General features: G+C 40.0%; 4 protein-coding genes and 1 non-coding gene across 6 annotated transcripts; 3 read left to right on the top strand and 2 right to left on the bottom strand.

Annotated features, from left to right (window-relative positions):
• Positions 1-1,312: 1,312 nt before the first annotated feature.
• Positions 1,313-5,201, bottom strand: LOC140759611 (malate dehydrogenase, glyoxysomal). The gene is made up of 9 exons (XM_073096218.1): positions 4,882-5,201; positions 4,439-4,654; positions 3,814-4,128; positions 3,516-3,605; positions 3,332-3,415; positions 2,145-2,180; positions 1,955-2,044; positions 1,763-1,857; positions 1,313-1,634 (listed from the first exon to the last, which is right to left on the bottom strand). The coding sequence occupies exons 1-9, from the start codon at positions 4,951-4,953 to the stop codon at positions 1,562-1,564; spliced, it is 1,071 nt and encodes a 356-aa protein (XP_072952319.1). The 5' UTR covers positions 4,954-5,201; the 3' UTR covers positions 1,313-1,561.
• Positions 5,202-8,925: 3,724 nt separating this feature from the next.
• Positions 8,926-12,241, top strand: LOC140759412 (uncharacterized). The gene is made up of 2 exons (XM_073095968.1): positions 8,926-11,548; positions 11,644-12,241. The coding sequence occupies exons 1-2, from the start codon at positions 9,049-9,051 to the stop codon at positions 12,015-12,017; spliced, it is 2,874 nt and encodes a 957-aa protein (XP_072952069.1). The 5' UTR covers positions 8,926-9,048; the 3' UTR covers positions 12,018-12,241.
• Positions 12,242-13,738: 1,497 nt separating this feature from the next.
• LOC140758933 (tubulin alpha-3 chain) lies at positions 13,739-16,693 on the top strand. 2 transcript variants are annotated; one of them, XM_073095339.1, is made up of 5 exons: positions 13,739-13,978; positions 15,019-15,253; positions 15,353-15,723; positions 15,797-16,255; positions 16,344-16,693. In XM_073095339.1, exons 1-5 carry the CDS (start codon positions 13,886-13,888, stop codon positions 16,599-16,601), a joined length of 1,416 nt encoding a protein of 471 aa, XP_072951440.1. In that variant the 5' UTR covers positions 13,739-13,885; the 3' UTR covers positions 16,602-16,693. The 2 variants fall into 2 exon arrangements, with proteins under 2 accessions (XP_072951440.1, XP_072951439.1); XM_073095338.1 differs by having other exon boundaries at positions 13,740-13,978; positions 15,797-16,693.
• A 1,149-nt stretch (positions 16,694-17,842) lies between these two features.
• TRNAT-AGU (transfer RNA threonine (anticodon AGU)) lies at positions 17,843-17,916 on the bottom strand. Its single transcript has one exon. It is a non-coding gene; the product is annotated as a tRNA-Thr (tRNA).
• Positions 17,917-19,927: 2,011 nt separating this feature from the next.
• LOC140759524 (amino acid permease 6-like) lies at positions 19,928-22,622 on the top strand. Its single transcript, XM_073096105.1, has 7 exons — positions 19,928-20,095; positions 20,199-20,432; positions 20,511-20,604; positions 20,679-20,893; positions 21,011-21,153; positions 21,676-21,903; positions 21,984-22,622. Exons 1-7 carry the CDS (start codon positions 19,981-19,983, stop codon positions 22,404-22,406), a joined length of 1,452 nt encoding a protein of 483 aa, XP_072952206.1. The 5' UTR covers positions 19,928-19,980; the 3' UTR covers positions 22,407-22,622.
• Positions 22,623-22,628: the final 6 nt, after the last annotated feature.

Below are 22,628 nucleotides of genomic sequence, written 5' to 3'. Positions count from 1 at the left end.
ATTAAGTTAATTATAACTAAGTCATATTAAGAACATTTTAGTTATTTTAAAAATAAAATATTCTTACTGTGTTGTGTTAATTTAAATTTAACTCAGGAATTTTTTTTACATATATTTACTATATTATAATATTTGATTTATAAACAGTAAAAATATAGAATATAAACTATAATTTTATATTAAAATATATGGTGCTATATGCAAATTCTCCTTAATTCTATACTAATTAATTCACTGTTTCCTTTTTTTTTAGCTAATATGCATTTGGTTTCTGGCTAATCAAGGTCCCAATCAAGGCATTAAATATATTTGATAGATACTATATTAATAAATAAAATAATAGATTGGGATCTTGTCGGATAAGATATGCTAAGGCCTAACTTATTTAATTAGAATTTTAATTTACCGGATATAGTGTGTCATGATGAATATTATTATAAGTTCATGGATATACATATGATAGTGTCACGTATAGCATTAATTTGTGTGCATTAAGTGTCGTATTCAGCCTGGAATTATATTAAAAAGGAGAAGACCTGATCCCCTGTTCGTTACCATGAGAGCTTTTTGCAACTCATGCAAAGAAAGCGAGATCACAAAACCCCATAAAGAGAGAGAGAGAGAGAGAGAGAGGAGAGAGGAGAGAGGTAAAAAAAGAGCATCTGAAATCAAACATAAAAAGAGAGAAAGACAGCATCAATTGGATTCCCCCCCAATCCTCATTATGTCCCGACCCAAAAGTGCGAAGAGGAACAAAAGGATAGAGAAAAGAATGCATGCAATGATACAGAAGTTTATGAGGCAAAGAGATGTAAAGTTGTAACAGCTGGGTGCAATTCCAGCCTGTTGACCTTGAAACTGAGATGGTTTCAGCTTTCCTGAGCCCATGAGCCAAGAAAGGTGGATAGTCCCCCCACCCCCCATCATCCTCAATCATGGAATAATTCATGGAGCCCACAAAGATACAAATCTTTCCTTGTCTATATTCAATTTTCCTGGTCAAAAAGCAAAGCTTGTTACTGATCTATTTGATTGTATAAAGCTTGTTCAGATCATCAGATGTCCTGGTTATGAAGAAAATGGCACAACTTAGTCCGACTATGATATCCCAGTTTCATTAAAGTTCCTTTAACCATCAGCGCACTAGAGAGTTAGATCTATCAAGATCCTTTCAATTTTCTAAAGATGAAGTTACTTTCTTCACTGTTGATTTCAGCACTGATTAATATCACAAACAAGCTCTATCATTTGTTGTCAAACAGAGGAATCTCCAAAAGTAAGTTGTTTGGTCAATTTCTAGCACGATAATCATAGTGCTCTGGTCACATCTTTATATAGATCCCTTCTGATAGTTTACTTTAGCGTATAAAAAAGAATAGATAAAGGTTGCATGTTACATGAGAAAAGACATCATAATGGTCTCAGTATTATTGCACCAAAGTGATGTAGACGCACTACAACACGCACTACAACACTAGCTATAACGTTTTGTTTATAGCAAGTCAAGTACTATAGGTTTGAGAAGGATGAGCATACTGAGGTAGCTCCCTACGTCCACTTTTTATTTGTTGACAAAAGAGATGCCCTTTTGAATACTCTCTGCCAACTCTTTCTTTGCCTTCTCCAAGCCACCTCTGTCATATAACATAAGTAGATAGACAGACATTAGATTGTATGATCATCAAAGAATTCTATTTTTGAACCAACAAGTACAAGCAAGAATTTTGCTTTAGCAGTGAGGCAACCAAATTGAGATACAGACCTTTCGAACTCATTTAATGGTCCAAGAGTGAAGATCTCCTCGACGCCTCCACGGCCTAACTGCACTTTTGATGCAAAGAATGGTAATTCTGTCACCTGTGAAACGTAAAAGAAAAGCAACAAGTAGAGCTTATAAACAGGTTCCGTATGTTAGCAATGAGCAGCAAGGCAAATTGTCTTGTAGGACAGCAACCTGAGAAGCCACAAACGCACACTCCACAACGCCAGCATCACCTCGCAATCCCCGCAAGCATGCATCAGCAAACTTAGCAGCAGCATATGCCTGAGAATAGTTTTGTACAAAATTAGTTAGCAAAAAAAATATATTCACGAGATTCACTACATATTAATGTCAAAAAAGGTACAAAGCAAACAACACTAACCATTGACAAAGTTGCTGACCCTGCTCCAGCCTTCGCCTGCAGCACAAATCGCAATGTGTTAGTTTCATGCCACTAGCAATTTAGCACATCAACTAAGCAAGATAGTGATCAATAGTCCTCCATTAATCTCAACAAAAACTCCAATGCCAAAATATGAAGAGGTTTTAAAGCAGCTAATCACTGATGATAGGAACCTTTCACGAGCTTGTTTCTGTACTTCTTTAAAGTTTGTTCACTGTTCCTCCTCATCCTCTTTGCAATTGATAGCAGCACTCTTGCACTATAAGAACTATCAGTTGTTCCTCTAAGTTCTCTCAGTGAATGATGACAATATGACTCTTGATAGGTCATTTCTAAAGAAGCATGATTTATGGTCTTCAACTAAAGATCCTCTGGCATACTCCAACACTTCCACAAGCTTGATTTAAACCCCAGTCTATTTGGTTGTGTTTTCTGGGAAATGTAAGCATTATTTTTGAGGTTTTGACTGCTCCATCTTACAATGGTACTGCAGCATCTTCATGGAAATGTTGGTATAATTTAGAAGCCTGGATGCTTCCAAGTATTGGTATCACTGAACTTTCTACGTTTGACTGCTCCATCAATGGGCTACACTAAGTAAGCATTATGGTGTAGGAAACAAGTCACCACAGAGTAGTGCCTCGCTCTCTCACATATATCCATATTAAACCGATACTAACAAAATTTCCCCACATAGAATGGCCAATATCCTATCCACATCTGAATTGTTTTCAACTCTAGTTACTTCTGAAAAGCAACCAAACAAGCAGAACCATAAGAAGGATGGAAAAATCCTAACCAACCAAAAAGATATAGCTCATCACATGAAAAGGCCAAAATACACTTATCTCTTTTCTTTTCTTTTTTGTTAGTAAATACACTTATAAGTAAACTCAAGTCCTTCACTTCATATTTACTTAAACCTACTGATACAACACAATCAAGGAATTGTCAGTTCTTAGTCTTTTTAATGTTGATGACATTTAAGAACATGAAAACAGAGATAGTTTCAATCAGTCATTATTGTGAACTGAGCTGGACAAATTCCAAGAACATGTTGGAAGATTAAGAACATTAAGTATCTAATATAACATTAGATTCAGATAAAGTAAAGATCAAAACAAAGTTCACTCAAAATTATCTATTTACAATAAATATTAGCTAACCTCAACTACTTCTGTACCCCCATTCTGTATGCGATCAGTCAAATATGTGACTTCTTCTGGAGTGAAAGAACATGGGGGAGTGACCTACAAAAGTATGAAATCTGCCACTAAGCTAATCATAACAACTGGAATAAGGTACTCTTTGGGTACACCACTTAAACTCCTTAACAAAGAGAAGTCTCACCTGTGACAGGAGCGGCAATATGGTAACCCCAGCATGACCACCAATTACAGGAACATTAACCTCTCTAGGGTCAAGTCCAAGTACTTCAGCCTACAGATAGCAATATAACAAGAATGAATATTAAGGATGTTCAAAACCTCAGAACTATGTTTAAATCATGCCAATGAGTATGATACAAAAGAAAACTAATATAAAGTGTAGAATTCTGAAACTAAGACTCAAGATGTCCATAAAAGGGAATATATATATATATATAAGACCACATATTAATGTAAAAAATTTCAGCTATGTGGCATACCACAAAAGTGTTGGCTCTCACTACATCGAGAGTTGTTACCCCCAACAGGCGCTTGGGATCATAGGTTCCAGCTTTCTTAAAAACTTCTGCTGCAATTGGGACAGTAGAATTCACTGGATTACTTATCAAGTTCACAACTGCTCTAGGGCAGCACTTTGCAATCCCTTCACAGAGGGTCCGAACAATTCCAGCATTGATGTTGAACAAATCATCCCTTGTCATTCCTGGTTTTCTAGGGATGCCAGCAGGAATGACAACTAGATCCATTCCTGTAAGTGCATTCTCCAGTTGTGCCTGGCCTAGAAAACCACGCACCTGAAGATTTTAAACAGAAAAAAACATTAACAAGCTATGCTTTTCCTATCTACAATTCAAATTCCATTACAATGTTTGCAATACAACATTACGTTCTATGCCTTCCATTTTTTTCATGCAAAAGCCCTCAAAAGTTCTAGGCCTTACAAGTAAATGAAGATATGCATGTAACCATTAAATTGACACATTTATCAAAAGATTGGCAAAACACAAGAATGGGGGAATTCAGAATAATCCTGTACAACTTAAATCGGATCATTTGATCTAAATATTTCTAGATACATAGAAGCACGAAGGTCAAGTAGATTACCACGGCGCCGGTGTTCATGTGACTGATATCTGCAGTTACGCCAGGTGAATTGACAACATCATAGAGGTGCAAAACTGATACCAGCGGATTCATCTTCATCAGCATCGCAAGGGGCTGACCAATTCCACCTGCAGCACCCAAGATTGCAACTTTAAAACCAGGCGCCCCTCCTTTCGCGCGGCAATTAGAACGCATCAGCAAGGAAATCTCCTCCATCTTCAAGAACACAAAGCACAACCCAATCAACCCACCTCAATAATTGCATCATTGAAACGTCTAAATCCAGTTAGAAACCTAAATGAAATACACACCACAATGGGGATTGGCCTCGTAAAGGTCCCACCAAGATTCAATTTTTTAATCACATACCGCAGTTCGAGCCCAAACCCGACAATACCAAAATTTCTTCTAAATTGCAATAGTAAGTGGTAATAAGAGCAAACCTGGGAGGTGGGAGGGTGGAGATGAGCAGCGATTCTAGCGATACGTTGCGAAGGATCGGGGCCGGGCTGCATATTTGAAGGTTGGATCTCCGGAAAGAATCAAAGACAGGGATGGAAGCAAAAAAGAAACGATTTTTCGTGCCTTTTCTTAGGATTGAAACAAATTTATGGACTGGGTATGGGTCGAATTGGGAAGCGTGATCGGATGAGGTAGTGATAGAGTTCCTTCTTGATCCTTATCTGCTGCCGTGGTTCTTTGGGTTTTGGGGAATCCGAGATCGCAGAAAGCTCTCCTTTCTTAACACTTCTCTTTCCTTTGTCTCGTTCTCCACCGAACTCGCTCAATCATGGACGTATATTAAATGAACACGTGAGCAAAATCTAACGGACAGGGTTTGTTTGAAATAAGATTACATTTTTAGTTTAGTTTCACATCTAGTAAACTAGATATAACTATCAAATTTTGTTGGGATCCTCCGCATTTTTCCTCGTGCTCCAGTAGATTCCATAACTGCTCAGGCTATGTATGACACTCAACCCATCTTGATATGGGGCCGATTCATAGGCCTATCAAAAAGGCCCGTGGGCTAATGAGGATCGAGCAATAAATGAGCCTAGCCGAGCCGAGCCAAAAAAATTAGGCTCGAAAGATTTATCAAGTCGAGCCGAGCTAGCACTGACTCACTTAGGCTCAGCTCAATTATATATATATGCATGATTTAGAACCAATGAATCTAACGATTGATATGATATGTATAAATAAGGAGAAAGTCTTAGCTTTCTCCCCAAATTTATTGCTCATCAGTTGTATCAGTTGGCATCGCCCAAAAGCCCAAACCCTCCACCGACCTTTTTCTCCACCAACTTCTTCGGTCACCAAAGATGACCATTGCCTTCTTCATCATCGAGGCACCAACTGACGACGATCATCTCTATTTTCATTGTCGAGGTGCCGACGGGCAACAACCAATCCTCTATCAATTTCCATCGGACCACCAAAATCTCATCTTCACTATTGAGGTGACACCGGTGGCGAGTCAGCAACCATCTCTATCTTTATCACTGAATCCATCTCATCCTCCTAACCTTCCTCATATTTAACTGTAAACCTATGATGAATATACCCAACTCATTCAATCCACGAGCTAGCGAGCCAAGTTAATTTTCTCTAGCTCAAATCGAGCTCGAGCCAGAGTATATATGCTATCGAGCCGAGCTCGGCTAGTTTACACCCCTATTCCTTTCTCTTCTTCAATATCCCCAAGAAGGTCAATCCAGCTCTTTAGTACGTGGTTCCTATGTTTGTTTCAGACTGGTTAACAAATTGGGATAGAAATATGTGATTTGGTCGCATTCTATTTCGGAGGGTTCATTCTCTAGTCCTTAGTGCACGATTACATTTGCTAACGTGAATGGCCCTCGCTATATTTATGGCAGAAAATTAAATTATTTTTCTAATAAAAAAGAATATGAATTTTTTGTTCTCTAAACTTGGATTATTTTTTGGAATATACAACTTGAAATCTATTTGTTTATATCGCCACACAACCCAAAAAGTGAAATGTGAATAAAATATTATACCAACTCTTGTAAAGATCTATGACTTTGCTACTATCATTTCCCTTGCCTCAATTGGGCCAGGCCAGTGGAAGTTTAATGGATCGGATCCAAATCAACCTCAAACTAATCGGCCCGGGCCCACATTCCTATCTAATAGAGTTGCATTTGTTTATCCATTCTTGTATTCATATAGAGACAGCGTAACGAAAATAAACTAAAGTTAGTTTTAGTAATTTTGGAGTGAATGCTTAATATATATTTCCGTATTTGTCATTCAATTTTGGAAGAAAAAAACCCATAAAAAATAAGGATATGGGAGGAGAAAAGGACAGAGAGAGAATAGATCAAAGGTCGATGAAGAAGGGAAAAGTAAAGCGAGAGGGAGATGTGCTAAAAGGACTAATATGCTATTTTTTACGAGTTGAAACCGGTACCGGGAAATTGATACCAGATGAGTTTTACTGGTAAAATGGGCCGTTACGGTCATCAAATCATACTTACAATTTATTCTCGAGTATTGAAGTATTTACCTTTTAATAAACAAAAGAGAGTTCAGTTAAACTAGTGAATATATGTAATAGAATGCAAAACTGAAATAAACACATGATGTTGGGGGTGAAATGAAAAGGTTCCAAAGGTTTAACTATAAGTTTGAGACGGGAATCCAAACCAATAGCAAAAAGGAATGCCATATTGACGCATAAAAGAAAACAAAGTGAGAGACGAGAAAGACCTACCTAATCACGTATTAGTATATTAACCAAGTAGATAACTCAGGTTAGACCTCTACTTGACCCATATTAACCAAAGTCTATCTAACTCCACTGCAGTGTGGGACGCCTTTACTTCTCTGCCTCTCTTTAATAGTATATGCAGTGGAGAGCTAATGATACATCTACCTGAAGGTAGCCACCCTCCCACTGCCGCCCGCATATTGTTTGTTGTTTTGACTCTATGAGCAACTTTCATGGGATTCTACCTTTATAAAAGCAGTATTCTCCACTCGTATGGTAATGCTCGATGACTCTTATCCCTCTCTCTTTCAACAATGCCTATCACGAATACTTCATGTTTTGTTACATCGATCGCCATGGTGGTCTTGTTAAAGTCTACTAGAGCTGACTCACTGCTCTGTGTACTGATATGAGCTCTAGTTTCCATTAACTCATACTGTTAGTTTATTTCTAGGCAACCTTGAATTGCTATACGAACTAGTTAGTCTCTTGTTTCAGGTCAATGCCAGTTTTTATTTTAACTTTTCTTTTTTTTTAGACTAGTATATGGAGTCGCCTATGCCCATCATGGCATCATATCTACATACAACTTTGTAAGGCATATAGTTAAAGAGACCTTTCAGTGGTCTTTGTTTATCACGAGTTTATATAGACTAAGCAGCCTTCTCATGCTTAGCTAGTGATTACTAAATTAGGAGTTAGTTAAGAGACTATTAGCTCCCCACTCTTTTTGTGACGACTCGTGATTGCTCATCCATGGCCACTCTTCTATAATAAAGAACATAGAGAACAAGAATTAATGGCACGTCGACATCTCTTTTTGCACTTCCACCTCTCCACATAGTGGGCATCTTCCCCTGTGCACATTTAACCGCCCTTATCCAGTTTGGATTCCTTCTACATGAATTTCCTCTTCACGAAAATGACACCCGGGCTCAAAAAAAATCCATTTTTAATCTCACTGTTATTAAGTTATTAAGTTTACGCATGCAATATTTTACTTGATAGATAGGCATGATATGATTCGCGGATAATAATAAATTCAATTCCTATCCATAAGTTCGCAAAACACGTTATTAGCAAGAATCACATGGAAATACTCATCATTAATCCACTATCGAGTGTAGTGGATTACAAGATGGTCATCAAACATAACCCTAAATTATTTCGAGTCATTTTTGTTCATGTCATACGTGTCGTTTCCTAATACATTTCGCGAAAAAGTGTCATCGATTGATCTCTGAGTTATATTAGGACATGATTAAGACCCCCACGAGCAACTTGCTCCCCTTACGGAATGCATAATATAGTTGAAGCATCTCTCCTGATGTCACAAAGTGATGTACTAATTGTGATTGTTTACAAAAATCTCAGTACATGTCTCCAGTGAAAAGAGAAAGAATTCGGTGCAGAACTGTATACATGTCTCCAGTGAAAAGAGAAAGAATTCGGTGCAGAACTGTATATTCCACTCTCCTTGTTGCTTAATGAAGCTAGGCATGCTCTTTGGCATCCACTTGAGGTAGACTATGTTGAGGAACCTGTGAAGCCTTCTCTTCTTCGAGAAGGATTCTCCTTTTTGTAACAGCAATGGGCCATGATATAAAATTATTCTCTTCTGTAGTTTTACGAGACTTTATTATACAAAAAAAAATGCATAGTATCACATCAATGAGCATAAAACCAAAAGCTTCTTTTCCATGAAGACATGCATATCTCCTTTCTCATGCAACTCTTCTTTATATATTTCTGTGCCTGGTTCCACAGCAGCCCAGGATTCTCCAAACACTCTCATTTATACTCAGAACTCTTCTCTCACCAACCACAGAACCAGACTAAAAGATAGAGCAAGAACTCCATTGCTACCACTCCCATGGCTCTGCACTCACCTCTCGTTATTTTCCTTTTTCTCCCTTTGATATACCTCCCACTCCATGCCACAGCACTTGACACCCAAGCTGACTTCCTCTCTCTAATGAAGAATTCTCTCCTTGGCCCCTCCATGGCTAAGTGGAGCTCAATTTCCATGGATGCAGGAAATAGCTCCTACTGCAACCTCGCTGGCATCTCCTGCGACGATCGTGGATACGTGGTCGGGATCGATATATCTTCGTGGTCTGTCGTCGGCTACTTCCCGGCCGGCGTCTGCTCGTCTCTTCCGATGCTGCGCGTCCTCCGCCTCAGCTACAACGACATACGTAGCGCCTTCCCAGTGGATGTCCTTAACTGCACGTTCTTGGAAGAGCTTAACTTGAGCAGCTCTTGCTTTACTGGAACAATTCCGGACATCTCACCTCTGCAGTCCCTGCGCTCCATTGATCTCTCCAATAACTTCTTCTCTGGTGATTTTCCAATGTCGATCATGAACCTCACCAATCTCGAGGTTATCAACTTCAACGAAAACCCGGGATTCGAGGTGTGGCGGCTACCGGAGGCGGTCGTCCGGTTGACAAAGCTGAAAGTTTTGATCCTATCGACGAGCTCGATGCGAGGAGAGATTCCTCCGTGGATTGGAAACATGACGTCTCTTACAGACCTCGAATTCGCCGGGAATTATCTCGTGGGACGGATACCGGCGACGATCGGAAAGCTCTCAAATTTGCAACTTCTTGAACTTTACTACAACTTGCTCAGTGGAGAGATCCCGGATGAGCTCGGAAATCTGACACAATTGACCGACATTGATTTGTCGGAGAACCATTTAACCGGCGGAATACCGGCTAGTCTCTGCAGTCTTCCACATCTCTCAGCACTGCAGCTGTATAGCAATAGACTGACCGGAAATATTCCCCCAGTTCTTGGGAATTCTACTGAGTTGAGAATTCTATCTGTTTACAGGAACTCCCTCTCAGGGGAATTGCCGTCGACTCTGGGGAAATTCTCTGAATTTATAGTTCTCGAGGTGTCGGAGAATACCTTCTCGGGGAAGCTGCCGCCCGATGTTTGCGCCGGTGGGAAGTTGCTGTATATTTTGGTACTGAGCAATCTCTTCTCTGGTGGATTGCCAGAGTCGTATGCAGAGTGCAAGACTCTGCTACGTTTCAGAGTCAGCTACAACCAGCTGAGCGGCTCAATCCCTGAAGGGATTTTTGGCCTTCCCCATGCTTCAATCATCGATCTGGCTGATAACCATTTTGAAGGTATGATCTCCAAAACTATTGCGAATGCTAAAAATCTGTCATCGTTGTTCTTGCTGGACAACCAATTCGTGGGGAATTTGCCAGTCGAGATCTCATGGGCTACCAATCTGGTTAAGATAGACCTTAGCAACAATATCCTGACAGGTCCAATTCCTTCAGAAGTTGGCAAACTAAGTAAATTGAATCAGTTGTCATTGCAGGGAAACAAGCTGAACTCATCCATTCCCGCCTCACTCTCTTCACTTCGGTCTCTCAATGTTCTGAACCTTTCTAACAATCTTCTAACAGGGGAGATCCCTGATAGCCTCTGCAATTTGTTACCCAATTCACTAGACTTCTCAAACAATCAGCTCTCGGGACCAGTCCCCCTCCCCTTGATCAAAGAAGGCCTCCTCGAGAGCGTCTCCGGTAACCCGCAACTCTGTGTTGCATTCCATCTCAACCCCAGTGGTAGTGGCCCATTTCTTCCTCTCTGTCCGAAGCCTAGTATGCGACGAAGGCTAAATAACATCTGGGTCATAGGTATCTGTGTGATGGTCTCGGCCGTCGGAGTCGTCTTGATCATAAGACATTGGTTTAGTAGGAAGGATTCGGTGACCGAGCAGGAGAGGCTCTCGGCTTCTGAATCATTCTCCTATGACATAACGAACTTCCACAAACTAAGCTTTGATCACCACGAGATCGTCGAGGCCTTGATCGATAAAAACATCGTGGGTCATGGCGGTTCGGGGACAGTGTACAAGATTGAATTGAGCAATGGCGAGTTGATTGCTGTCAAGAAACTATGGAGCAGAAAGACGAAGGATCGCTGTTCACCTGATCAGATGCTCCTCAACAGGGAGGTCAGAACAGAAGTTGAGACACTAGGAAGCATAAGGCACAAGAACATTGTTAAGCTATATTGCTGCTTCTCTAGCATGGATAGCAATCTCCTGGTCTATGAGTACATGCCAAATGGAAACCTTTGGGATGTTCTCCACAAAGGATGGAAGTTGTTAGAATGGCCTACTAGGCATAGGATTGCACTTGGTATAGCGCAGGGATTGGCTTATCTACACCATGATCTCATGTTTCCGATCGTTCACCGTGACATCAAGTCGTCGAACATACTCCTCGACGCAGAGTTTGAGCCCAAGGTTGCTGATTTCGGCATAGCAAAGGTCCTACAGGGAAGAGGAGACCGTGCTTCATCAACCACAGTCATAGCAGGCACGTATGGCTATCTAGCCCCAGGTATTGTTACTATTGTATTCACACTAGGCTTTTTTTGAGTAGTTAGAGATGACTTCTTGTCAAAGTTGATAGCTTTTCTTTCTTTACAATCTCAGAGTATGCATACTCCTCCAAGGCCACAACAAAGTGTGACGTCTATAGCTTTGGTGTGGTACTAATGGAGCTGGTGACCGGGAAAAAGCCGAACGAACCGGAGTTCGGCGACAACCGGGATATTATATATTGGGTATCAAGCAAGATGGGGACCAGAGAAGGTGCAGTGGAGGCTTTCGACAAAAGCATATCATGGGACTTATACAAGGAGGAAATGATACAAGTTTTACGTGTAGCCATTCGTTGCACTTGCAGCATACCAAGTCTGCGTCCATCCATGAATGAAGTTGTTCAACTGTTAATTGAAGCCGACCCTTGCAAGTATGATGCCAATGGCTCCTTCAAGCTTAGGGAGTTGAAGGAAAGATTCAACTAGAGGGTTTAAAAACTAAGTTTAGTAGTAGCATGTATACTTATACTTTTACCTATAACTATACTGAGTACTGGAAGAGTATTAAACAGTTTTTGCTCTCTATGTATGTCATTATAATCTCTTTGCCTTTTTGGCAAGGATTTTACTGAATCTAAAACAGACTACTGCTTTGTATTTACGCAGCATCTGGTGCCCTGGACCTACATACAACATATGGATCAATGTTCTCCTTCTTTTGGGTATTCTCCTGCTAAATTTAATCTCCTTTTCTTCACTTTATTTGGTGAGAATGATCTAAAAGAAAGATGCCAAAAAGGAGTAGTACTAGTACTGCCAGTCTGCAAGTCTTGCCGATGTGCTCTGGGTATCATTCTGATGTAATAGTTTGTTGGATATGGTCCTCTCGATAATTATACAAGTGTAAGAAGAGAAAAAAAGGGGTAATAGTAAGTAGATAAACTAGTATCTCCATTAACTTTAGCATGAGTCCACTTAGAAGTGGGGACTAACTTTTTTTTGGTGATTGAATCCATTGTGGCTTCTCCATTGCACACCCATCATCATGGGTTGAATGCCACATACACCATATGGATGAAATAGACCTTAGTTTCTTCAGATGATTGAAGGCAATACCACAAAGCGATTCATTTGGCTCTGGAAAATTTCAAGCTAGTGCTGCTTACCTGGTTCTCGTGGACTTCTGTAAAAGTACCTGAAACTTGATAAGAGAAAAGAAAAAAGAAGAATCTCCAATTAGTTCTTAGATTAAGATCTAAATCAAAACCGAAACTTAGTAACACATTGGCCCGTGGTAATTCTACAGTCGATTTTGAGCTGTCACGCCCACTTGGAAGTTGTCATTCCAAAAAGGAAATTATTTTGGTCACCATTATTAGAGATTCGATTATCCCATGAAATTCCAACTGGCAACTGGCTTTTCATAGATGACAGAGGGATATTAGAAAGGAGAGATTTCATTACGCTTTCCCAAATAAATTCCCTGTCTAGAATTGAAAAGTGGTCCTATTGATTTAATTCCAAATATGACACATTTCTATTTCAGATTCTCCCTAGGAAAACTTTAATCTATTCATTAATGATGCGGGTGTGAATAAGAATGTACTGAATGCTGATATTGACGTGGGCACTGACAAATACGTCAAAGGATATGAGAAGAAAACACTTTCCTAATTATTGTGATTATTTTGATACCATTAAGTTTTACTGGTGTTTTTGAGTATTGGGCTAGAATTGCCAAGTACGGCCCATCAAGTGAGTTGGTCCAAGTAACCAAAGAAGATCCATTAGAGCGGGCCAAATCTGCAAGTCTTGGGCCTATCTTGTGAAAAGGAACTGATTGAATCGTATCGGAACGGCCCAAATCTGCAAGACTTGGGCCCCTCCCCCCACTTGTGGTATTACTTGCTTATCAACTCTTCATTTAAAAATCAGAGCCGTTGAAGCGTCGCATCATTGTCACCTACGACCCTTGTACGGATACGTCCGTCCGATCAACATTGGACGGTTCATAAAAATGACTTAAATCATAATCGAAATCCGGCGGCAAAAAGAAGCCAAGACGGTGACGCTTAACCATGGTTAAAGAGCGGTGGTTGGCCTGTCCTGCTTCGCTGGCAACCGTCAGTTTAACCGTGGTTACATTTACTCTGGTTAGACTTCCTTCTCCTCCACCCATTGCAAATTCTCTATAAAAGGGCAAGGCGAGGGGAAGGTAGCGGGGGCAAAGGAAGGCGTCATCGTACACGCCTAACTCTTTCTATCTCTTCATCTCTCTTCCTTCTCTCTCTCTCTCTCTCTCTCTCTCTCTCTCTCTCTCTCTCTCTCTAGGTGTTCAATTTTTTGCTGTCAATATGAGAGAGTGCATCTCGGTCCACATCGGGCAAGCCGGTATTCAGGTCGGCAATGCGTGCTGGGAACTTTACTGCCTCGAGCACGGCATTCAGGTGTGTTCTCTTGCTTAGATCCAGATCCAGCCAGATCTGGTATTGTTTTTGTTATTTTTTATTTTTTCATTGAATTTTTGCGTCTATCATGGAAGCGATCTGTTGATCTGTTGATAGATTTAGGCTTGATGTCATTTTGAGACAGAATTATGAGTGGATCTAGGTTGTACGACGAAGAGTTGGTTGATATGTGTGAATGTGGGTTCCCAGCATCGATAGATCTGTAGGCATTTGCATTTTTTTTTTCATGTTCTTCGTGGTTATTTGTTAAATGAAGATTCTGGAATTGATCGTCTTATCGAGGTTTTTGTGATTAAATAAGATATGCTTTGATTAAGAAGATCTCATGTGTCTGTGTGAATGTGAAGATTATGAAATTATTCCTTTATTCTCCCCCTTGTTTTGATCATACGAGTCTTTCATAGATTTTGATCTGATACAGTTGTGTGAATGTGGACGCCTTATCGTTAGGTTCTGGCTTTATCCTTTTTTGTCTTTCAGATCTGGGGCTTTTAAGCGGATCTGGTGAATTGCTCTCTCTTTTTTTAGATTGGGTCTTTCATGTTCGGTAATATCAATGTTTGTATATGTAGGTATTTAAAGGAGTAGGTCCATCATTCATTTTTTCAATGTCTTACGATGACCAATGCTTTGAACGTAACCTCGTTCTTCTATATAGAATGCTTCATCTTCTGTCTCACGACCGTCTAAGTTCTATGATTTCTTATATTAACTTGAGATTGTATGTATTTCCATTTCATGGAGATCTGGCCATTCAACTGGATATCATATTCTTTTGTTGACCTCCGATTTTTGGTGGATTTATTAATGCACTCTCCCTATGGTTACAGACTGGATCTAGTGTTGGTTCCTAGGTATATTGCGTTAAATGACTAGCCTTAAAACAAAAATGCTGTTCTAATCTTTGCATTTAGATGCAATTATATTCCTTAGAATGAAGTTGTTGTCAAGCAGCAAATTATCTGCGTTTTAATTAAACTGAAAATAACGTGCCTTTTAACACCAAATCTATTGGGCAGCCTGATGGCCAAATGCCCAGTGACAAGACCATTGGCGGAGGTGACGATGCGTTCAATACCTTCTTCAGTGAAACTGGTGCTGGAAAGCATGTCCCTCGTGCTGTGTTTGTTGACCTGGAACCCACTGTTATTGATGAGGTGAGAACTGGAACATATCGCCAGCTCTTCCACCCAGAGCAGCTCATTAGCGGCAAGGAGGATGCTGCCAATAACTTTGCCCGTGGCCACTATACCAGTAATTCCCCTTGTCTTGTACTCCCAAGTCGTTTTGCCTCATTGGATATGGTTCCATAATTTATCTGTATACTCACATTTGTTCAATTACTATTTGCAGTTGGCAAGGAGATTGTGGATCTCTGCCTTGATCGCATTAGGAAGCTCGCTGATAATTGCACGGGCCTTCAGGGCTTCCTTGTCTTCAATGCTGTTGGTGGAGGCACTGGTTCAGGCCTTGGCTCTCTCCTCCTTGAGCGCCTCTCTGTTGACTATGGAAAGAAATCGAAGCTTGGCTTCACTGTCTACCCCTCACCTCAGGTCTCCACCTCTGTTGTTGAGCCCTACAACAGTGTCCTCTCCACCCACTCCCTTCTGGAGCACACTGATGTTGCTGTCCTTCTAGACAATGAGGCCATTTACGACATCTGCAGGCGCTCTCTGGATATTGAACGGCCCACCTACACAAACCTCAACCGCCTTGTTTCTCAGGTATGTTCTCTCAAGTGTATGATTAAATGCCTTGTTTCAATATATGTTTTTAACAATGCTTTGGTTTGTGCAGGTGATTTCATCCTTGACCGCCTCACTGAGGTTTGATGGTGCCCTCAATGTTGATGTCACTGAGTTCCAGACCAACCTTGTTCCCTATCCAAGGATTCACTTTATGCTTTCTTCCTATGCTCCTGTCATCTCCGCAGAGAAGGCTTACCACGAGCAGCTCTCTGTTGCTGAGATCACTAACAGTGCTTTTGAGCCATCTTCCATGATGGCGAAGTGTGATCCTCGCCATGGAAAGTACATGGCTTGCTGCCTCATGTACCGTGGAGATGTGGTGCCTAAGGATGTGAATGCTGCTGTTGCTACCATCAAGACCAAGCGCACCATTCAGTTTGTCGACTGGTGCCCGACTGGGTTCAAGTGTGGCATCAACTACCAGCCACCAACAGTTGTGCCTGGCGGTGATCTCGCCAAGGTGCAGAGGGCTGTCTGCATGATTTCCAACTCCACCAGTGTTGCTGAGGTCTTCTCACGCATCGACCACAAGTTCGACCTCATGTATGCCAAGCGTGCCTTTGTGCATTGGTATGTTGGTGAGGGCATGGAGGAAGGAGAGTTCTCTGAGGCTCGTGAGGATCTCGCTGCGCTGGAGAAGGATTACGAGGAAGTTGGTGCTGAGTCTGCAGAAGGTGAAGATGGTGATGAAGGTGATGAGTACTGAGTTCTCGGCCATCAATTCTATGTCGTCAGTCGGATGTGTGGTTCCCAGTTATTATCTAAGTTACTATATTTGCTGTCTAGTTTCTTGGTGTTGTGGTGCATCTCCCAAGTCCCTTGTTGAGCTCTTATCATCTCCTGGAAGTATTTAGTCCTTTGATGTATTTTCCAATTACCATGTGATGTTTCTGATATTGGATTTAAACATCTGAAGGATGATTATTAGCTTGGAAATGTTTTATTACACTGCCGTCCTATTTTCCAATTACTATGCTTACAGGATGTTTATGTGTACTGTATTTATAAAAAAACTTAAGTTGAATCAAGCTAGTAATTTAGTCTGCCGATATTTCTGCACTTGAAAACTTCACCAAGCTTGGGGAACAAGGCCTTGTCATGATTGAGGTTACACATAATATCTTAATATGAAACGGAGAACAGCTTAGTCTGCTGGGAAAGTGTTCTTGCCTTCTGTAGACATGAGTACTTTCACTGTGAAAGTGGGAAGTGTTACATAATTTACCAAGAAATGTTTGCCGAATAGGAGACAGTCATTCTCTAATGGCTTTCTCGTAGATTCTAATGAACTTATCTTCTTTCCGGAGAATGTAAGAAGAAAGTGAAAGAGAAAATTACAGCTTCTTCCCTTCTTGTTTATCGAACAAAATTCCAGGATTTCAGACCCTACGGTAAAGATAAGTTTCCATATTATGTGTCTCCGTTTCTACCGTCATGTCTCTCGTCACTCTTGTGTTCCTCATTTTTCTCATCTCCTTCAACTCTAGCAACAAGACGAAAGTAGGTTCAAAATCCAGCGTAGGAGGTCATTCTTTTTTGTCCCTCAGTTTTCCTCAAATCTTACAATAAAAGAAAACCAATGGTTCAAAGATCAAGCATTAAAGGTCACTACTGTACCCAAATAGTTTGAATCCTATCTTGTTATAACATAAATTGTGAGTTCAATTTTGAAGCTGATACTTTTAATAATTTTTTTATTAAAATATTATGTACGAATGTTTTATACTTATTATATTTTGATTGACGCGATTATCTAATTTATGTATTTAAAATAAAGACTAATCACAAGATACGTCAATCAATACAACTCCAATAGTCAAAAAAGTAAATCCACAAGATGTCAAAAATAATCTTGTCACTTGTCCTCTTCCATGGACACTTCCTCGAATGACTGACTACATGTAGTCCCACCATGGTCAACTTTGCCATGTATTTCGACAGTCGTCAAAATACACGATCTAAGGGCATTCACAAGTCAAAACCGACAGTTTCTATAGGCAACAAAAGTTCGCTTCTCGTGATCAATAGTTTATATAACCTGCACATAAAATCAAAGGAATTCCAAGAGAATGACGCAAAATAAAATAATATAGCTTGCTTTCGTTGAGAGTCGAACTCAAGACCTCCCGCTTACTAAACGGGTGCTCTAACCAACTGAGCTACGAAAGCTGAATGCAACTAATTTTTCAATTTACTAATATAATATGTTAAATCACTTTTGAATAAAACGATTACATCCAAATAAATTCCCACTGGCTTATCAAACCCCATGACTCCATGAGAGGCAGCAAATGGTTGGCCAATAAGTGGACCATCCATAGGACCCAAGTACGCACTGCATCACACAAGCACTATGCTATGTGAGATTTAGGGCAAGCACTTCCCCACTGGTGGCACAACTTGGTCCACCAGGGACCCATAAAACTAGTACAAATGTCTAGCAAAACATCAAGCTTTTGAACTACATAGACCTTTCAGAACTTTGCTGGAAGTGGGTCATCTCAAAGTTCTACTCTAGCTTGGATACTTCCAACTTTTGAAAGTTTAGCTGGGACCCGAGTGTAATTTTCATGAAATGTACTCTTTTTTTAGTTTTTGTAATATATATATATATATATATATATATATATAATATATATTTTAATTAGAGAAAAAGGAGTGTGTGAGAGAACAGGGTGTCTTTAAAATATTAGAGAATAAATCTAGAGAATTCTCAGGAGCTGCAATGAATTTTTAAAGGAAAATTTGCTAAAAAAGCCCCTATATTATGAGCTTTTTAAGATTCTAATTTCTACCTTGTCACTTTTTGTAATCAAGTCCCGATCTTTTTCTAAGAATATTTAGAAAGAGCTTGTGAGTTAACTTAAACTCACATTAGCCTGATGGAACATAAATATTTTATGTAGTCACCCTAGGAGGCTCTCAAATAAGATGATGAGAATAATTTTTAAGATATTAAAAATAATGATTTTATTTTAAAAAGAATGATAAGATAGAGTTTGGGATTCATTTTGTAAAATTTCCCAAATTTAAAAGATATTAGTTAGCTAGCCCTCGGAGAAGGAAAAGGGTAGCGAATATTATGTCCAAGTCTTGGATGGACCATTAGCCTGGCATCAGGTGGTCAGTGGGGCCAATTCACAAATTTTCTTTTTTCTGGGGGGTTGAAAGGCCAAATCACATTAATGTTCGGCTTGGCCCACATGGACTCGTGTCGCAAGATGCCACCAACGAACGCCAAATGATGACGCGAGTGGGCTCGATTCGACGTCGTTTTGCTCCTTGTCCGTTGCTCCTCGTGAAGTAGTAGGAGTAGTAGTTTTCTTCTCGCCTCATCTCTAAATTAAACCTTAATGTAGAACCAAATATCTTTATTTGCATATTGCCCCCCATCTAAATTTGATATTTATGAATAATACCCTTCAAGACCTTTTGGTGTTATGCCTTTCGAAGTTCTCACTTTTGGCATGTATACCTTTCAGGGCCATAGGATTATTCATGTACGTAAACAACTTTACAGGGACTTTTTTTTTAACCTATTTATATTTATAAATAATTAGATATTTTTTGTAATTATCCTATATATATATATATATATATATATATATATTGGGAAATGGAAATATAAAGTGTGTCCGGGGTCCAATATAAGAGATTAAGAGGCGTGCCGCGATTTTATTTCGAATTAATGCCACAAAAAATTAATTATCGAATCCGGACAAAGCTTCGGTGTTTAGGCTTCAATTATTGACTTAGTGTTATAATTTGATCTAATCCGGACAAAGCTTTATATTTAAGTATAGTATGTATGACCCAACTTGGACTCGACCGAGAAGGCCACGGACGCTGGATGGGTCAAATTGTGGTCCAATCCAAGGATCCGAGTGGCTATCCTACATATATCTACTGCTAAGTGAGCTGATTGTAGCAAAATTTCTGCGATCAAGAGTGCAGGGGATCCCTCCAACCGAAATCCATACGCGTTGCTGCATGGATTGGAGGCTTCTGGTGTTATTAATTTATGTATTTAATTTCAAATATGAAATTAACTGAGAAGGCCATTCTAACTATAACTCTTTCTTTTACTGTAAGAAAGAAGTAAATGCCAACAATGTCTACATTAAACTTTGGGCAGGGGACAAGATAAACCACATATATGAACCCAGTCATCTCCTTCAAATAGTACTCATCCTTTTGTCACACCTAACAGAAGAGTACTAGCTAGCAACAGCAATGGAGAACCAGGGAAAGAAGACCGCCTTAACCCAGGAGCCCCTTGAGATCGACGAGGCCGGCCAAACCCCCACCGACCTCGACGTCGACGACGACGGCCGCGAGAGGCGAACAGGTCTCATATTCTTCTAATCCTTATCCGCCTTTGTCTCTCCCTCTCTCTCTCTCTCTCTTTTTTTCTCTCATGATTCTTGATAGCTTTGTATGCATTTTTGTAGGGACTTTGATAACTGCAAGTGCTCATATTATAACTGCTGTGATTGGATCTGGAGTGCTTTCATTAGCTTGGGCAATAGCTCAACTGGGCTGGATTATTGGGCCTTGTGTTCTTGTGGCTTTCTCTCTCATCACCTGGTTCTGCTCCAGTCTCCTTGCAGATTGTTATAGATCTCCTCATCCTGTGTATGGCAAGAGGAACTATACGTATGGAGATGCAGTGAAAGTCAACTTAGGTATATATATTAAGCTTTAGTGTGAGTATTAATTATCTCGGTTTCCTTCTTCTTTTTTCACTTTGTTTCTCTTCTCAGGAGTTGTCAAATATAAGTTTTGCTCATTGGCTCAATATGTGAACCTAGTTGGAGTTACTATTGGATACACAATTACTACTGCCATCAGTATGGGGTAAGAACTAAAAAAACAAGCATAGATACGTACAAAAATGGATGCTCATGTACTCGTTCTCATGAAATGACCAGGGCCATCAAAAAGTCCAACTGCTTCCATCAAAACGGCCATGATGCGGATTGCGAAGCATCCAACACTACAAACATGATCATCTTTGCAGCAATACAGATAGCTTTGTCTCAGTTGCCAAACTTCCATAAGATATGGTGGCTTTCCATAGTGGCAGCCGTCATGTCTCTTGTATACTCTACCATTGGGCTTGGACTCGCCATTGCCAAGATTGCAGGTTGTCTTCTTAATCTTAATTAGCAAAAGAAATGGGCATTAACTCTATGGTTCTTGGTATATGTTTGAGGTTTTGTCTTTAGCTTACTCTTAGCTTCATTTGTTTTGAAAAATTTAGAAGGGGGACAGGTGAGGACCACACTCACAGGAGTAGCAGTAGGAGTGGATGTCTCTGGGAGCGAGAAGATTTGGAGGACGTTTCAATCTCTTGGGGACATAGCCTTTGCCTACTCGTATTCCAATGTTCTCATTGAGATCCAGGTAAAGAGATAGGATCATCATTAAATATGTGTGTGCATCCCTAGATTCAAATAAATGTTATATGGGAGACTTAAATTATAGAACTTTGACATATGTCTTCACGAATCAAAGAGAATGATGGTACTGGTATGGAACTTTTACATATTAAAAAAAGAGATAAATAATCCCATATCGGTATTCTATTTCAATTCTCAGCGACAAGACAATGAAGGAATCTATAAGCTAAAAGTACGAAAACGTATTTCCAAAAGTGTCTTGTCTAAGGGGTCAATTATACAAAAGATCCTTTTCCACGTCTCTTCAACCAAGTGTCTCTTATCCATATTAGAAGGTCTTGCATAATTGTCTGTTCTCCATAATTGACAATTTAACAATAGCTTTGAACGATTACACTTCTGCAATCAATAGCATGAACGGAATCTTTCATGAGCATAGGTTAAATAATATTTCCAATAATAAAACATTCATAGCAATTACCCACAAGTAACTAATCAAATATATATATATATATATTTTTTGCAGGACACTCTAAAATCAAGTCCAGCAGAGAACAAGGTGATGAAGAAGGCATCCTTCATCGGGGTGTCCACTACAACTACCTTCTATATGTTGTGTGGAATCTTAGGCTATGCTGCATTTGGGAATCATGCACCTGGTAATTTTCTTACTGGGTTTGGCTTCTACGAGCCCTTTTGGCTCATAGACATTGGAAATGTTTGCATTGCCATCCATCTTATTGGAGCTTACCAGGTATATATATACATGATCTACATCAACTTCACAAAGGGTTATTTTTCACTTGCTAACATGATAGTAACATTGAATTGCAGGTATTTTGCCAACCCATATACCAATTCGTCGAGAACTTGATCCGAAAACGTTGGCCTAACAACGCATTTGTGACGACGGAACACATTATAAAAGTTCCAGTCTTTGGTGAATTTCCCTTGAGTTATCTTCGTTTGACCTGGAGAACATTGTACGTCATGATCACTGCACTTGTTGCGATGATCTTTCCCTTCTTCAATGATTTCCTCGGCTTGATCGGGGCTCTGTCGTTCTGGCCGCTTACCGTCTATTTTCCGGTGGAGATGTACATGGCGCAAGCTAAAGTACGCAAGTTCTCAGTGCCATGGACATGGTTGAACATCCTGAGCTTTGTCTGCCTGGTGGTGTCTGTGCTTGCAGCTTGTGGATCTATTCAAGGGCTCATTCATGATCTTGGAGGCTACAGACCTTTCAAAGTATCCTAGTGATATTAGTTAGATGAGGAGCTAAAGTGGATCCTTCCTGCTTCGGCTTGTTGTTGGCCTTTTGTGTTGCAGGCTTGCAGCTTGTATTTGCGAGTAGTCACGAGTAAATAATTCAGGGACGGAGCTAAAGAAGACAGTAGAGCAGCCAAGACCGCAGAGAATGCTTGTTTATCTCAGAAATAAGCTAGAGAAATAAATCTTCATTTGTTTCTTGTATTTATA

Source organism: Typha angustifolia, chromosome 4, assembly GCF_048772165.1.
Source record: "Typha angustifolia cultivar Huaian chromosome 4, ASM4877216v1, whole genome shotgun sequence".
Lineage (NCBI taxonomy): Eukaryota > Viridiplantae > Streptophyta > Magnoliopsida > Poales > Typhaceae > Typha > Typha angustifolia.
This window is presented reverse-complemented; position numbering and strand designations above follow the sequence as displayed.